Source organism: Cebus imitator, unplaced genomic scaffold, assembly GCF_001604975.1.
Source record: "Cebus imitator isolate Cc_AM_T3 unplaced genomic scaffold, Cebus_imitator-1.0 Scaffold13, whole genome shotgun sequence".
Taxonomy (NCBI): Eukaryota; Metazoa; Chordata; class Mammalia; order Primates; family Cebidae; genus Cebus; species Cebus imitator.
Genome location: NW_016107328.1, coordinates 5468320 through 5486323, shown reverse-complemented (window position 1 = coordinate 5486323; position 18004 = coordinate 5468320). Strand labels below are relative to the sequence as shown.

Sequence of the window (18004 nt, the reverse complement as noted above, 5' to 3'; positions counted from 1 at the left end):
AAGTATAGGCATGTGAGTTTCCTCACTGCCCTTGTTTAAGAGTGATGTCTCACCTGTCCCCCAACCCCCACAACCTTACCCTAGGGGTGTAAGCCCAGCTTGTGTGTGTGTGTGTGTGTGTGTGTGTGTGTATGTGTGTGTGTGTTTCCTCTTAGCAACCCATATTGAGGGTTTTTTTCTTTCTGAGTGCTGCATAGAAAATAGAGCATCTTGCAGTTGATGACACCTTTACGGTAGCTGGATTTTAAGATCTAAGATCTCTATTTAACCTCTTGGAAGATAAGTTTTCTCTTTAGTAAGTGAAATAGTAAACTGATATATATAACAGCAAGCACAGAGAAAATGCATCTTAATACTATTTTCTGATTCTGGAATCCTATGTATTTGAAAGTCTTGTTTTAATTTTGTTATAGCTCTAGAACCCTTTTCTACTTAACCTCTCGTGTAAGCTCCCTCTCTGTGCCTCCCACCACACCCAAAGTTCAACAAAAGGAAAATGAAGACAGCACAGGATTGTCCTCTTCTTCTTCGTAGGAAACCCTGGAAAATCAAGTCCTGGGGGCTCCTGGCAGAGGCAGACAAGAGCAGTGACTATGGCATCACCGTGGGCTCAGATTTCAGTCCCTCTCTGACAGTTTGACTTTGGAAAAGCTTCAGAATAATTTCTCCATGTCTCCTTTCATCAAGTATAAAATGAGGCTCATAATAACATCTACTTTATATTACTGTTGTCAGTTGATTTATGCAGACAGCTTAGAAATAGTGCCTTGTACTTACTAAATACCCAATGAATACTTATGATATATTCTCTGTTCAGCAGTAACACAGTCCTTAGAGATAGTCTCAGAGCAAGAGTCAATGAAAAATATCTCTGTGGCAGGAGAGGAGTGAGTGTTTTCTGATGTGTCCTGTTGCCATCACCACTGGGGGAACCCAGGCAATGCTTAGCACAGGCCAGGTGGCCTGTGGTTAGACTGTCTATGGGCAAGTCCTATGTTTGTTCAGGGTGCTGTCCTCTGGCTCTTGTGGAAGAATCTTCCCTAGACACAGAAATCAACCTCAGGCACGCCGTGCCTCCCTTAGGTCCATTTCTGCTCCAATACCAGATGGCTGCAGATGAGATGTGAATGCTATTAAATAAAACACACTAGAAACTATAGTATGCAGGGGTTAGATTATTAGAGAAGCAAGTATATCTTTAGCAAAAATAGATAAAAGCATTTTGTATAGCTCTGGACACAGGTATTTACGCAAGCTAATTGAGAAGATTCTTCATAAAGCTATCTGCTCTTCATCCTAGCTTCTTCAATGCAGTAACCAGGAAAGAAAACACATTTAATTTGGACCTTAAGCCCTTAATAATATGGTGAATTAGAAAAGTGTGTCTGCTACTTTTTTTGTGGGGGGGTCGAGTGAGGCAAAATGTTTCTTTTCCTTTTGTTAGTGCATAGACACAATCCATTTCAAATTGGAACTGCAGGTGAAGGTATTAATTTTGGAGTCTGCAATCTTTAGGTAGTTACCAAAGAAACTCATTGAGGATGGTGTATGTGCACAGAATTGTGAATTCTCTAAACCAAGGAAAGCAAATCTCCCAGGCAGCTGAACAAACTCTCAAAAAAATTGCTCACTGGAGCTTTACAGAGTATTGAATCAAACTCCTGAAATTTGCTTGTAGATTCCCTGCTGTTCCTGCCGGAGGCTCCTGAAGATGCCAGGCACCCCTTGTGCTCAGTCAAGGAAGGTCTGTCAGCTTCCATCAGCGCAAAGGAGCAATCCAGTTAAGCAGGGTCAGCACCCCGTCTTCCCACTCCCCTCTCCAGTTCAAAGCTGAGGTGGGGGATGGAAATGGAAAAAGTCGCCATTAATGTGGTGATAGTTGCCATCTTTGAACACTTTACCTAATCAAGGTATTGTCTTGGAGACTTTCATATTCGCCATGAGGTAGGCGCATTCATTATCCTCATTGTACAGAGAGGAACTCATGCTCAGAGAGGTTACTTAACAAAGGTCACATAGCAAGAAAGTGGCAGAGGTGGAATTCAAATTTGACTCTGAATCCACAACCCACCTTCTTTCTACTATGCCTAGGTCAGGGGACTCCAAGGCAGCAGACAACTGGGAAAATGGGAGAATAGATGTCTAAAATCTAAGAAAGACAGTGTTTATCACTGATGCTTACATCAAGCTATTGGGTGTCCTCATTTATTACATTAAAATGGTTGCAGCTGATGTGAATTCATCTAAAAGCAAAGGTAAGTGGCTGTTAATGCTACTTGGCTTAATAATCTCAGAGTGGAAGAAACTCCTTTGATGCGTACTGAGTTAAAGGAGTCTTTATTCTTTTAGTCTTCTTTTCCTTAAAGAGCAAGCTGATGTTCTCTTAATCTAACCAGCATCTCCTTTCATGGCTTTCAGTCTACTCATGATTTTCAAGGAGAAAAATTAAAGACAGTACCAAACCAAAGCAAACAAACAAAGAAACCAAAACCACAGCCCCTGGGCTCTCTCTCTAGTCCCGTGAACATTTACAACAATTTACTCAGAAAAAGAGCCGCTGTGGAGACCCAGCTCTACCTTATGCTCCAGGCTGGAGTCTTTAAACATCAGTGAGAATGGCTTCATATGCTCTCTTCTCAATTTATCGCCACTCCGCAAGTCGATGGTATGTTCTATTCTCTTGTTAATTTCCTCAGGCCCAGACTGGACATGCAAAGCTTGTGCAAGATGGTTTGGAAGCAGATTTATTGAATTTCTTGTTAGGGCAGCCAGAGTCTAGGGGGAAAGCACATGCAAACACAATAAACCTGCTAGTCCCCTTTACATAAAAAAGAAATGCAATGTTTTTAGATCATGTTGCATTGCAAACAGTAATAGCATTCCATGCAGTTGTATTCAGTGAAACCTACAGTAGTCGATCTGATAGCATTTGATGCAGAGAAGTACAACCTGGCAAAATATTCCTTTTCTCTGTGTAGGCACACTGAATTCCTTTGGTTGAGGTATTTGGAGAGTTGTTGGCTTAGAAATGTTAATCAAGACCCTTTCTCTAGCCAGGCACAACCTGGGTATGAGAGAAAGAGAACCAAAAAAATAACAGAAAGTAAATATATGTTAAAAGTCCACAAAAATGATCATCTCCAACTGAGTAGATTCCACATTTTCGTGTGACCTTTCATTTAATGGTGGTTTAGAGACTTGGGGTTTTATGGCTTGCATTTTTTTTTTTTTTTTTTTAGCATTGCTCAAAGAAAGACAGCCAAATGTGCCAGAATCTGCTCCTTAAACTTGATAAAGATTGTTAAATTTTAATACGTTGCTGATATGTCCCTCCCCCAGCATTATTAATATATAGGCCATTATATATCTATATCTTTGTATAGATATATGTTTGTAACTTCTTTTAGGTAAAAAATGCAAGCAAGTTGCAGTCTCCCACCATTTCACAGGGTTACACAGCACGAGACGGGGAAAGGCATAACCACCATGGCTGGTCACTGGATATGGATACATGGATGCAGAAACTGTATTGGCTTCTGAAGAGACACCAGGTTTGGCAGGGAGACTTTTTCTCCTGGTGATTCAGTAGCTGTGATAAGATTATCTGGCTGGATCTAGCCAAATGCAGTGTTTACTCACAGCACCAATTTAAGGCAGTTTCTTAGACCAAAAAAAAAAAAAAAAAAGATGTGAGTCGGACCTAGACCTGAAAGGATACAGGGACGAGGAAGCCCAGCCCATCCTTCCAAGAGATTTTCTTGAGGGAAAGTAGAAGATGCCACACATATGTAGAGTGAGTAAGGAAGTGAAAATTCTCTGCCTCTATACATGCTCACTTCATTTGCTTTTCTCTGCCAGCCTCTCAGCTTAGCTATGTTTAGAACACAGGCTAGATGAAGATAAGATTATAGAGTCATCAAACGGCGCCTGTGAGAGGTGACATAGGACGCTGCAGATCCTCTTGCCAAACTCGGATATTGATGAGCCTCAGAAAGTCTTGCTCATTTGCCACCAAGCCAGATCTGCTGACTCCAGGACCACAGCTGGAGTCATGAGCTTTGACCTCTGGAAGCCATCCAGCCCATCCCATAAGGAGTCTCCTTATGGTGTTGTTGAGCCCTTCATTTTAACCTTCATGAAGATATTCAGTGTAACATAAATTCAAAGTCTAAAGCATTCTATACCTGGGCTCATCATGGCTAGAATTTACTGAAACAGCCCTAGAATAAAGAATAGAGCTGCATATGCCAACACGAGAAAGCAAAGTATATGCTCTTAGGCCACTGAAGCATGTAATTTCAGCTCTGAGTACCAAGGAGACAACTACAGAGAAAAAAATAGATGTTAGGGGGAGGTATGTTAGGAGAAGGGCTGGAGTAGACCCAAGGAAGCGGGAACCAATGTTCCAGATAATTGAACAGCAGGATACATGTGAAGCCAGAGAATTTAGCCCCTGGAATTAAATGCTATTTAGTGCAGCATCCCAGAGAGCAGAGGAAGCTGAACTGTCAGCCACTTGGTGAATTTCCCATTGATTTCTTGGGCAGAAGTTTTTTTCGCACAGCATGAAAAGTGACAAAACTCCATTTTCTGTCTTGGAGAGGGGATGGAAAGGATGTTCCAGCTGCCCTTGTCTGACCATACATTCTGACTTTGGGGTGCCAGAATGCCCTTGTAAGTGCTTGGAATTGGGATCTAATAGCTGGAGATGAAGTCTGCTACAACATCTAAGTGCATTCATAGTTAGGCATCACTCACTGTCTGATATTTTTATTTGTATATGGTTTTCCTTCTTTGAACTAAATTGAGCTTATCCACTCCACCAGTCCCTTATGCCTTCAGTGACTGTAAGATCTTTGGATTTCACAGAGGAGGGAAGTTTCAAAAAATAGTTTTGGGACTGATTTGTTTAAATTACAGTAGCAGCAGCAGCAGTAGCAACTATAGCTCTTTAATATGACCATTATTTACTAAGAGAAAGGGCATTTTTTCCTTCAACAGGAATGATGCAATCTCAGAATAAAATACAGTGCTTTGCATTGAATACATTTAGTTTAATAAATAACTCTCTACTTTGCCCTTATATTTCTCATATTGATGTGGATTGGTGAAAATGTTAGCAGGAACCAATACTGGTATGTAGAGGACATTTGGAAATGGGAATAGACATTGCTTCCTGGTTGCCTGTGCTGTATTCATCTGTCCATTCAGAGAAGGATTCTGCTGCCATTGGCCACTTCTGTAGAACAGTGACCAATGAAATCTCCTCCTTTCAAAGCTCCCCTGCTCCTCTCCACATTCTATTGGCTGTTTATGTGGTCGCTTCAAATGAGAGAGAAATTTAGAGGCATCCTTCTTTCTTTCATCACTGCCACCAAGTTATAGGTAATAGTTGGGAAGGAGCTCCTTTCATCAAAATGTGAATAATGTGGTGGAGAATATTTTTCTTTTCCATGTAATTATTTTTATTCTTTGCAAGTGTTTTCCTAGTATTTTATGCATATAGTCAAATTTCAGTGATCTCCTTTCGGATCATTTCCTCTGTTAATTACATATGACAATTACATGTGCCGTTTGGCCAGCAATCTCTTTAGCACCTACCTCATTTCTTAAGGGAATATGTACTTAAGAGAAGACCATCATTAACTCAAGAAGGCAAGCAAATTGAAACTAGAAAGGGATATCAGGAAATCATCTACTTTCATTTAACCCCCAGTACACTGCAAAGTATACATGTCTTTGGGGTGACTATGATTTGGGATTATCTGTGATACCTCTCTATCTCATTAGTCATTAGTAATGACTACCAAGAAGGCACCTTCAGTGGGACAATGTTATCAGCATCAAAAAGCCACACACTGATATATTCACAGTGATTCATTTGTGATCAGTAGTGGAGACATGTATAACTTGTCTTATTTGTATATTTAGAGTCATACTGGAACAAGCTATTTTTAACAGAATAGGGCTTTCTCTTTTTAAGACTTATGGCACCAGTGTGAGCTAGACTGAGATCATGTTTAAAAATAGGGTAAGCTTCCAAATGTGATTCCAATATTAAATTGACCTCCAAAATTCTTTCACATAAGTACCTTAAGCAGTTGGCTAAAGAATAGGAAAAACAAAAGGATAAAAATGGAAGAAAACAGGAAATGCCATAATACTTTACTAAAAAAAAATATATATATATATATATATAAAATTGAATACATATATTTGAACACATGTTTCAATGGATGATTGAAGGATACATAATCATATATAATATATATGTATATGTGTGTAGTTAGCTGGGTTTTTGATATTTGGGATGTCAGATTGAAGCAGCAATGTAATAAATAATGTTATCAATGATTGTATAAATAAATAATGCTATTTATTTACTTTAGCTGGTGTTTTAGATATTTGGGAGGTCAGATTGGAGCAGCAGAAATGTCAGAGGTTGCAGCTGAGATGGCCTCTCATGACTGAGTTTTTTCCCAAAAAGACACTAAAGCTCCTAGATTTCTCCCAATGGAGAAATCTTTAGGTATTTCCATAAATGCTTCCTCCCTCACAGGTGTTTGAGACAGATCAAAGTGCAAGTGAGAACCAGAATTCCTTCTGAACTGAGTTTCTGATGATAGGGTCTTGCTTGACAGTTTGGGCATTCTGGTGAAAATTATAATGAGAGGGCCAGGTAGCTCTATATGAATTGCATTTGAATGGGCTGTGTGGAAGTTACAAATCCTCTTAAGCTCATCATTTGGTTTATGATCAGAAGATTCTTCTTTAGGACTTGTCTTGTATCTGTGTTTCTAGTGAAACCCTGCTTTTCCTGCAGGTGATATCACTTCATAGATGGCCATAAAATTTTGTATTTATTAATCAGTTTGTCACAGCAAATAAATTCTTCCCAGCAAGATTGCAGGCTGAAAGTGTACTGTCTAGAAACATCCAGTTTTGTTGAGTCAAAACTATTTTAGGGCTTAGAGATCACATACTCAAATCTCAAAAGACCCTGTAAAGCATCCTTGTAGACACTGTAAATCAGCTTGCATAGTTACAGAACTGGAGTGATCTATTTCATTGTTGGATCCTCCTCTTTCTCAAAAATTTGTTTCAAGAAACACAAGAATGATGAGATGCTTCATTACAAAATGGTTCTGTGGATCAATCAGTTTAGAAAATGTAAATCAATTATTTATTTACTGACATTTCTCCTTACCTTAGTTTTGTCTCTTTTGTTTGTTTCTTTGTCCCCAGGGCCTATGACAATGCTTGATACTTTGTAGTCACTTAAATACTTTGTAGCCACAATAAATGTGTTTACTGAATGGAAAATTTCTTTTACCTTCCTATCTCAGTATACTTAACTGAGATAAAGGCACTGGTACGTTCTGTAGAAATAAGATTTTTAAACTCTGCATCTTCCAAGTTTTTTGACCACAAATCCCCCTATCTTGAATTGCCTGTATATGTTTCATGGAATGCTGTTTGGGAAACAGTGCCCTAAAGTTCTTAGCTGCTTTTATTCACAATTTCCACACACTAGACCTGTTTCTGATCTCTGAACAAGACCTATATACATCTCCCTCCATGTGGCTGCTTTCCAGTGTCCTTAGTTTTCTTCCTCGGCACACTAAATTTATTTTCCCCATTGTTCCATAGGTGACATAATGTCTACATGTTGCACAATTCTTCCTCGTTTGTCCATGCCTTGTGGGCACTACTTCACAGAGTATCAGACCCAGTGCTCATGGGATCTGACCTCGTGGTGGAGCTTGGACACCTAACATAATCTGACCTATTAAGTAATTACTCATTTTATGAGTTGAAACACGTAGCATCTAGGCATGTGTCCTACTGCTGCTTTAAAAACCAATTAAGATATCACCTTTGGAAGCCTACTCTGAGGCTGCAATTGTCCTTATCACAATTACTATGATTCACTGTAATTGCCAAATTATGTGTTTGTTTCTCTAGACTATGATCTCCTTGAGGCCAGACACTGTGTTTTATTTATAAGTGAGTCTCCAGCACCTGGTATGTTTGCTAGGTTCTTTTTTTTTTTTTTTTTTTTTTNGAAGCTGGAGTGCAGTGACTCCATCTCAGCTCACTGCCTCCACTGGCTGCGTTCAAGCAATTCTCCTGCCTCAGCCTCCCAAGTAGCTGGGACTACAGGCATGCACCACTGTGCCTGGCTAATTTTTTTTGGTACTAGAGATGGGCTTTCACCATGCTGGCCAGGCTGGTCTCAAACTCCTGACCTTGTGATCCACCTGCTTTGGCCCCCAAAAGTGCTGGGATTACAGGCATGAGCCACTGTGCCCAGCATGCTAGGTTCTTAAGAAGTATATATATGAAATGAAGAAATGAATGAGTGGATGAATGAAAGATCAAGTGCCTCTATAAGAAGATTGTCCCTAGGGCAGTGTTTCTGGTCTTTTGCTATAAAAGTCCCTTTAGATTTTTTCTGTTCTCTCCCAAATGGACTTCAAATTTTGGAAAGATTCTGTTTACCAAACTATATTGAATAAGAAGTAGTTTATTTTCCTACGATTTGATCAAATGCTTAGTTTTTGCTCAGCATGAGATAACAGGCATTACCAATGCAGTTGATGATCCAGCCAAGACTAAGGCCATTTAAAGGCAGCCTAATGATGCTTGTCAATGTGAGGTCTTTATTATTGTTATTATTACACTTTAAGTTCTGGATTACATTGCGCAGAATGTGTGGGTTTGTTAAACAAGTATATATGTGACCTAAAGCCATAAAAGAAAACCTAGGCAATACCATTCAGGACAATGTGAGGTTTTATTCAGAGTTTTGGAATCCAGAGAAGGTCACTTCCATTATTACCTCCCAATACTGGCTGCTAGAGCACCAGAGACCACAGACTGGCAAGGGGTGACCTTGAGCCTTTTCTGGGACCAGCACCTGGGCTAACTTCAGTTTGTGTGTTTTCCATGAGCCAGCTGTGGAAGAAGGTTAAGGTCATTAGTGAAAGCACTTTATTCTTTATTAGCTCCCCCACGAGGAAGATGTGGTAGTCTTCGGATTTAGCTGTAGCAGTTGAACACTCACAGTATGGGCCAACTCATTGCTGATATGGGAAAAACCTAGAGAGAATGCCAGGCTCAGCAACGTCAAGGCACAGCTGTGCAGCTTCTGTCTGTCACTCTGAGATGTCCTAACCTTTCCCAAAGACTCTGCTTGTTTTCAGTTTCAGGCTGGAATCTGCATTCAGAAGTAGGTAGGGCCAATAGCTTCCCTAGCCTATTCCTGGAGCATGCTTCTATCACCCCTGTGGCAGCCTTTTTCTGTGCCTAACTTGGAAGCCTCTGTACCTCTATTTTAAACTTGTTCCCTGCAGGCTTTGGGTTGTGGAAAAGGCAGAGGTTCCACCTTTCAGTCCTTATGAACTTCCTATGTCCCACAAGACGCAGGAAAAACACTAAGCCTAAGTGAGAGTACCCCAACAGTGCACATTACAGCTATTTTTTCTCTACTGTTTGTTAAAATGCCAAACTGCTAGAAAAAAAAAGACTTCTACTTTAAAAGGAATGATTTTGTGCTTTTTTAAATTTTTTATAATAATATACAGTTATGTGGTACACAGTGATATGATATATGAACATGTTACACAATGATTGAATTAACCTAATTAATACATCCATCATCTTAAATACTTATCAATTATTCTTTTTAAGAAAGCTCATACCTTGGGAAAGCTTTAAGGGGATCTAATCTACAGTGACTTGCATTGAGGGCCTCAGGGAGAATGCTTGCTATGTTTGAAAACGGTACAATTTTCTTCCCTCAAATCTGGGAATGGGGAGATCTGGGATGCAATATTTTCCTAGTAAGAAAGTATTAAGTGGTATTTGAGTAAATGTTGACTTGGAGAGCGCTTGCTAAAATATCATATGAGATCTCTAAGACCCTGTCATACAATAAGCTTTCCTTCTTATGGGAGTGGAGGTGCTAGAGAATAAGACCATTTCCCATAAACAAGGTATGTCAGTCAAGATTGTTGCAAGTTTTCCTGTCTATACTAAGAGAAAATGAAACAGTACAACCAAATGATCTGTTTAATGCTTTTTCAGTTAAAAATCATGTTTCCTTTTCCTTCTATTTTTTGAGTATTTATGTCACTATACTCTGTTTGCCAAAAAAAGCAAATGAATGTTTAACGAGATCTTATTGTGGGAGGAGGTCTGTGGGACTCTGCTATGGAAAAGCGGTTTAAGTAATTTTCAGAATGGTCTCATAGCGTCTGCTCCAGGAAACGCCATAACAAGGGTCATAATGTCCATTCTGTTGAAAAATAGCCTAGACATTTCTAATAAGCCTGCTGTAGGATTTCAGCATCCCTTCATTGTCTGGTTTCCAGGTCCCAATTATGAGTACACAATGTCAGTCTGGGGCTCAGGCCATTTGGGAAATTGTTGCTTCTCATCTTCAGGCAGAGTTGGAAGTTTCCCACTATTGCCTGGATGCTAACTTTGACAGGGATTAAGGGATCTGTGAAGTTCTTTGATTGACTTTTGCTACTTGGTGCCCTGAAATTTCAGTCTATGATGAAGAGAATAAGACAATGGCAGGGAGGAGCCCCTAGCTCTGGCTGATGCCACAGTATGTATGTATTTATTTGCTACTCATTTGAACCCCGTAACCTCACACTTGGCCTTTCAACTAATATTGGTAAACTGGAACATGAAAGCAGTTTATTCATTTTGGGGTTTAGGTCCCAAGATTGTCAAGCACAATACTAGGCTGTCTTCCTGGTGTACTTTGCCTGGCATTAAACACCTTGACCCTTGCTTCAGTTCAACCTACTGGTGGGTCATGGCTTTAGACATAGATGTACTCTCCTGGTTGTCTTTGGAAGTGATGTGGGCAAGTGGTCAGCTGTGGCTTCTTTCTAGACCCAACCACAATTCCATGTGATTGGGCAGAGCTCTTTGGATAAGAAGACTCAGACCTCACAGACAGAATTACCAATTCTGGATTTTGTCCCTTAGACCTGGCCTAAGGACTCCAGCCAGTTTAACTTGGGTCAAATGGGGTCTGATAATGATACCCACCTGCCTGAGAAGGTTGTCTGACTCTATTCTACCAATCTATTAGCTAATCCTAGATGCTTGACTCTGATATTGTTCTTTGAGCTCCTCAAAAAGAAGATCCTAATCTCAGTTTTGGAAATGTGATTATGTCTGAGACATTACACGCTTGGGTTATTTTTTTTTAATCAAAAAATGTTGTGAAACTTCTGCAGCATTGGCTGAAACAAAACTTGGCACACTCAGATCCGACCACTTTGACACAATGTGATTTGAGGCAAATTGTCCAATTGAAATTTTAGCTTTTAAAGTATCACATACTTAGTAATGTGTGGAACAGATATGCAAACTCCAGCACTGACTTCATCTCGGGTTTAGGGATGGTGTAAGTGCTGGGATAAGGTATGATCTAGCAAGGGAGGCAAGACTTCTGCCAGGATTCATATGGGACTCATAAGTAGGGGAGAGAGAAGCTGAAACATCAGTGGTTTGTTCATCGGGTCACAGGGTAGGTGTTTATTGAAATATCCCCTAGCACTGAATTCGTTGGGTTGAAATGTCATTGGCTGTGGTTGGAGAGTTGACCACTATCCTATCATCTGAATGACCTTGTGTTGGCAACCTGGACAATTTTAGCTCAGGAAATGAATAAACAAACATACAACATCAAGACCTAAGCTACTCCATTTTCTTGTGAACAACAAAGATGTAGATTTTTAAAAGTGTCAATGCCATGGGGAAAAGAAGGGGTATGTGTATGTGTGTGTGGGGGGAATGTGTGTGTGTGTGTGTGTGTGTGTGTGTGTGCATGCTTATATGTGTATGTCTTTGTGTGTGTGTTTTCTTAATAGAAATTTCGGGAAAATTGAAATAGAATTATTTAAATTTTTAGCTTTGAAGGTTCAGAAGTACCTTTTAATTTAGGCAGATGAAAAACTATTATACCTTGATCAAGTTGCTGGTAAATTGCTCATGTTTTAAATTTATCAGTGTGAGCTTTTTTGAACCTTTATTACACAATTTACTAATTGAATATAGTTATCAATGCTTTCCTTAATTTAGTTCCAGTGGAGCAACAAATTATTGACCTTCAAGAATCTAGCATCTCTTACTTTTTACCAGTTGTGGCAGGGCAAAACTGGGAAAAAAAGAAACCATCTAGGTTAGAGCTAAATTGCTACATCTTTGGGGTTGTGGCTTCTACTTCCTTTTACTCTAACCTTCCCAACACAAGCATTTCTATAAGAATGGTGTAATTTGTTTAGCTTTTCTGGGTTTTTATTATCCAGAGTGTTTGTTTACAGGTTTATTACTAATGAGTGATCCTGTATTTAAGTTTCCCCAAGATATGAAGTCCAGAGTGGGTGATACTGCATACAATGTGTCCAAAGTCCTTACTGTCTCACAGTGTAATGTGATTCTTTAGGGGACTAAAGGTGTAAAAGTCGAAGAGTGGGAAGAGGCACTGTGAAATCTAGTGGTGCCTAATCTGAAATTCACAACAGTAGTTTGGGGGATCTTTGAGTTAGAAGAGGACTTGGCAAAAATTTCCATCAATATTGTATGCTTACTGAAGATAAGCCACTGTAAATCTCTTTGACACAAGATGAAGTAAAAATAAGTACATATATAAGTAACCAGGATGAGGCTGTTTGGGCCAACACAAAAATATCATTTATCTTTTCTCTGGCCAGAATTCAGTCACCTTAGGGTGGGAAGACCCATTTGTTGGTGTAGAGCAGGAAAACTAGTGGGTCAGGACATGTACGAAATCACTTGAAAAATGAGAATATAAATTCACTCACATCAAATGCAATTTTGCTTGGAAAGAAAAACCTTCCTAGATATGAACTGCACTGTGTCAAACAATAAAAGTTATCCTTGGTGGCAAAGAGATGAGACCAGTCCTGATGTAGCTCAATGAAGACATTTTACACTGAAAAATCTGAGCCCAGTCCTTGGCAAAGAGAACGCCAAAAATGATAAAAAATAAATGCTGGTTCTTTGTTCTCAAATTGAGGAAGTAAGTCAGGGGAAAAGAATCCAGACTGTTGTTTTTTTCTCTTCCTGCTTATCTTCTCATATTTAAAATATCACACATTTTCACCATCGCACATGTAAAGTAGCATACATTTGTTGGTTCTTATTTGTCAGCTCACAGTTGTATGACTCCCCAGACAACCACTCAATATCTTGTAAAAGAAAAGTCCAGTTCATTTGCTTAGAAAAGTTTCAGCAGGTTATCAGCTATGGGAGTAACCATGGCTGCATGATATATGCTTGACAACCTAAAAGTAAAATTTTCAGATCTGTGTTTCAACATGAGCCTCAATCCTATCTCTACCTTTATCTTTTCTACCTTAGCCTACCCCAGGGACTTCAGAGGAAGGAAAGATGAGTCAACACAAATGGATCAAATTGCCTACTTAATCCATTCAATGTTTTCTGGAAGGCTTCAAATCCACTTGTCTTTTTGAACAGAGTGAAAAAACAGACCCTGCTAATGATTCTCCCTGGCTGAACTCAGCAGCTATCCTCAGAGTCAGGGCTAAGGACAGCCTGGGGAGTTTTATTGTTAGAAAAACCATGTTACCGTAAGAGTGCAGCTTGACTTCAGGGAAATTTCCAAAGCTTTCCATGTTCTTGACCTAAGTCTGCAGATGTCTTATCTAATAAACATCAAAACTTAATCTGATGTTAAAATGGTTAAAAAAAAATTACCTATGGGGAAAAATGCGCCTGTGATTGTCTGCATATTGATATTGGACACTGACAATTAGATATTCTGTAACTTATCACAGAAGCAGTTACCTATGAAAACACTCCGTTCTAAAAATCAAGATGCAATATTTCAGGTGTTTTTAGGGGGAGGAATTTCAGGTTCGAATTTCCTGTAGGGAAGGAGAAGCCTGTGCTTTGGTCTTGGGCAAAGAAACCTAGGTGGAGATGGTAGACTTGCTTTTTCTCTCTTTCTAGGGTCTTGTTCCCTCATTTTTGGCTTAATTCCTGCTTGCTTGTAAATCTCAGCTTAAGGTCTTTCCAGACTAACTCAGATCAATGTTCCCTCCTTTACTACTCTGACCTGTAGTAATTCTAACAATGTTCACACTGAGCCTGCTGACCTCTTAGTAACACCACCAAACTAAGCTCCAGAGTGCTTGCCCCACCTTCATCTCTCTACCCCCAGGGCCTAGAACTTTACTGGCAAAGTAAAAGTTCTACTGTGGTTTCTCAGTAAGCCATTGATAAATGAAGGGCTGAATGAATGAATGAACGAATATGCATATTGATAGGATTGCCTTTCTCAAGTTGAATAATAAAAGTAAAATGAGTTTGAATTTGAAGAGTGCATTTTCTTGCACTCCTTCATATTCACAAAATAGGGGCCTGCCATTTAGTTTGAATCCACCATTTAGGAGCAGAAACAAGAAGGAAAGAAATCAAATCCCCAGGGATCAATATCGCTCAATAAGAGAACATAATGATCATGTTGAAAACAGGACCTTGAAAGCAGGCAAAGTGTGATGATGTCTGTAATATTGTTTGGGTGTTTATCTACATAAAATAAAACTCAAGTTATCTGATGCTTAGAGAAAAGGGTAAATTTTATTCCCTAGTTAGGTAAGATTTTACCTCAAATACTGTTTTATTTTTTATTTTTAACTTCTGTTGCTGAATTTGGCATTCATGCTTTAAGACAGTTCACCAGGATAAGCATGGCTGTTATCCTACAATAAGATAACTGTAAACAGTGGATGTCCCCGTGGCTTCCTGGTAAATGATTAATGCAGAATTCTGAAGTGTATGAGGCTCACCAGTATGACCACAGTCTTGCAGCCTATGTCTGAGTTAAAGAAATTGAATACGGCAAGATCAGAGCTGAAAGGAACTGTTGGATCATCCAGTCCAGTTTTGCCATTGTACCAATGAGGACACCGAGCCTTGGAGGGGAGAAGTGGTTGTCCCAGGTCTTTTAATAGCAACTGGAGAAATCTGGCTCCAACTCAGTTCTGCTTGGTTTCCATTCAGGCCCTTCCACTATCCTATGTGCCAATTTTGAATCCTGCAGAGATTTACCCAAAGATCACAAGACTCACAGCCTACAGGACTAACCAGTTTACTCTGAGGAGCCTGGGGCTCAGCATTGGGTCCACAAGGGAGTTTTAATCAGGATGGCAATCAACTAAGAATTCTTCCTTTTCTTCTAGTAAATACAGAGAACAGGGTCTAAGAAAAGTCCCAGGTGGAATTGGTGAAGATATGGTAACCTATATATATTCTTTTATCACACTTGCCAGCCCAGCCAGCCTCCATTGTCTTCACATTTCCTTTTCTTCTGGTCTCAACATTTGCCAACACAAGTGGGACTAAATCGAATGGTTGTTTGTTTGTTTTACTGCTAGACATATGGGAGAGGCTGCCTGGTGTTGCCTTTTTTCATGCAAACAATTATCACGCCAGGATACATAGGCAATGAGATCTTTCTTGGTTGGACAGAATTTCCAAAATTTAGCTGGAGTGGAATATGGTCATTTCCTGATGCTTTCATATAAAATTTCAAAGTAGCCCTGGTGAGCAAGTGATCCATATATATGAGAGGGTGAATACATGTACGCACACATACACACCCCACACATACATACACATATACATACCACACATAGACACACTACACACATACCATATCACACCAATATACACATATACACACATCACACACATACATACTATGCACATATATTACATGCATATCATTCCTATATACACATAACACACGAACATACATATACACACATATTTACACCACACACACACCACATGCCTACCACACAGTCATATACTTGCACACAACACACACATATAGCCACACATGGAAAGCAAAGACACTTCATTGACTGGAATGTAGATAAACATCCACAAGGTCACCAACACTGACAGGAGTAGAGAGCTTTACACATGTATATACTCACCACACATATACACACCACACATATATGCACAGCACTTACACACACCCCACATATATATATACACACATCACACACATACATACACACATCACACACATACATCACATACATATGCAACATACACATACACATCACACATACATACACACATACATGTACCATACCACACATATGTGTCACACCACATATACACACACACCAAACATACATAATACATACACATTTAAACACTAAACATATATACCACATGCATATCACAGACATATACACACATATTATATGTATATGTATGTGTGCATACACTACACACATACATATACATATAACACATCCACACACCACATACATATCCACATAACACACACCATACTACACACATATTCACACACATACCACACAAATACTCACTCACCTTCTGAGACTGACAGATGACCTGAGAACAAGGTGGAAGCATGTATCTTCAGGCCACAAAGAGGGAAGAAGTGTGATCTGATGAAAAGCGTGGGGCTTTTGGAGTTAGACATTTGGGACTCTAATTCCATCTCTGTTATTTACCTGCTATGTGTCCTTCAGGGAATTAGGGAATTAATTCTCTCTGAATCTCGATTTTCCCATTTGTGAAGTAGGCATATTACACTTACTCTGTAAGGCTGGTGTGAGAATTAAGTGAAAAAAATGTGCACACCACTCCCAAAATGCTACCTGTCCCAAAGCTCTCTACTCTTGTCAGCGTTGGTGACCCTGTGGATATTTATCTGTATTCCAGGCAATGAAGTGTATTTGATTTCCATTTGTTACATGGAGATAGACATTCCATCTATTTATAATCCTTATGGGAAACACATTAATTTCAAGATAACAAAAATGCCCCAAATCAGTCTATTGTGTAGCAATGACAAAATTATACAGTGGAGGTACCAGTTGTGTACTTTTCTCCATGTGAGTCTTTTAAAAGGCCCAGGGGAGTAACAGAAACATGCCTGGATTCTCAGGCTGTAATAAATGTGAAAGGGATGGATGGGATGAAGATGATTCCAGAGTATACGGAAACGAATCCCAGGCTCTGAAAAGGGACCTTGCTTCTAAAACAGTGGCCTCCGTTCTCTTGGCATATCACTTGTCATAAAAATCCAGTTAAAATGATTAATATCCTTCACACAATACATTTTATAGCTACATAAAAACCTTTGGTATCTTCTTGAAAATCTGAAGTCTAAGATGATTTTTTTTCTGCTAAGTGTACTCTTACCCCGACAGTCCATTCTTCATAGACAGCCAAAGTGATCCCTTAAAAATCGAATTTAGATCATATCACTGCCCTGCTTATAATCTTTCTATCGCTTCCCTAGTAATAAAACATATCAACAAGGGTTGCAGGATGGAGGTCCCAGCCCCTTCAGCTCCATCTGTTATCCCTTTTTCCCCTACCCATTATGCTTTAGCCACCTGTGCCTTTTTGCTGTTCTAACACACTCAACTCTTTTCTACTTCGGGATGTCTGTACTGCTTTTCCTCTCTTTAGAATGCTCTTTTCCTGCTTATTTGCAGGCAGGGTCCTCTTAGTACTCATTAAATCTTTAGAGAGGCTTTCTCTGACAATCCCTTCTGTATTCTATATGCTCCCTGGTCATATCTATTTCCTTCATTACACTTATATGTTTTGATTGTCTGCAATCCTCACTTCTTTGAAATGTAAGCTCCTGGGCCGGGTGCAGTGGCTCACGCCTGTAATCCCAGCACTTTGGGAGTCCAAGGCAGGTGGATCATTTGAAGTCAGGAGTTCATGACTTAGCCTGGCCAACATGGTGAAACCGCTTCTCTACTAAAAGTACAAAAATTAGCCAGGAATGGTGGGGTTTGCCTGTAATATCAGCTACTCAGGAGACTGAGGCGGGAGAATTGCTTGAACCCAGGAGGCGGAGGTTGCAGTGAGCCGAGATCACACCATGCACTCCAGCCTGGGCGACAGAGTGAAACTCTGTCAAAAA

At 39.7% G+C, this 18004-nt stretch overlaps 1 protein-coding gene across 3 annotated transcripts in view; it reads right to left on the bottom strand.

Moving 5' to 3' along the window:
• Nucleotides 1-18004, bottom strand: part of ADCY8 (adenylate cyclase 8) — a 268034-nt gene that overhangs the window by 101575 nt on the left and 148455 nt on the right. For 2 of the 3 annotated variants that reach the window (XM_017500373.2, XM_017500379.2), the window contains exon 8: nt 2578-2775. The exons of the other annotated variant lie outside the window; for it this stretch is intronic. In XM_017500373.2, coding sequence (XP_017355862.1) covers nt 2578-2775 — 198 coding nt within the window. The remainder of the gene's footprint in view (nt 1-2577; nt 2776-18004) is intronic. 3 annotated transcript variants of the gene reach the window in all.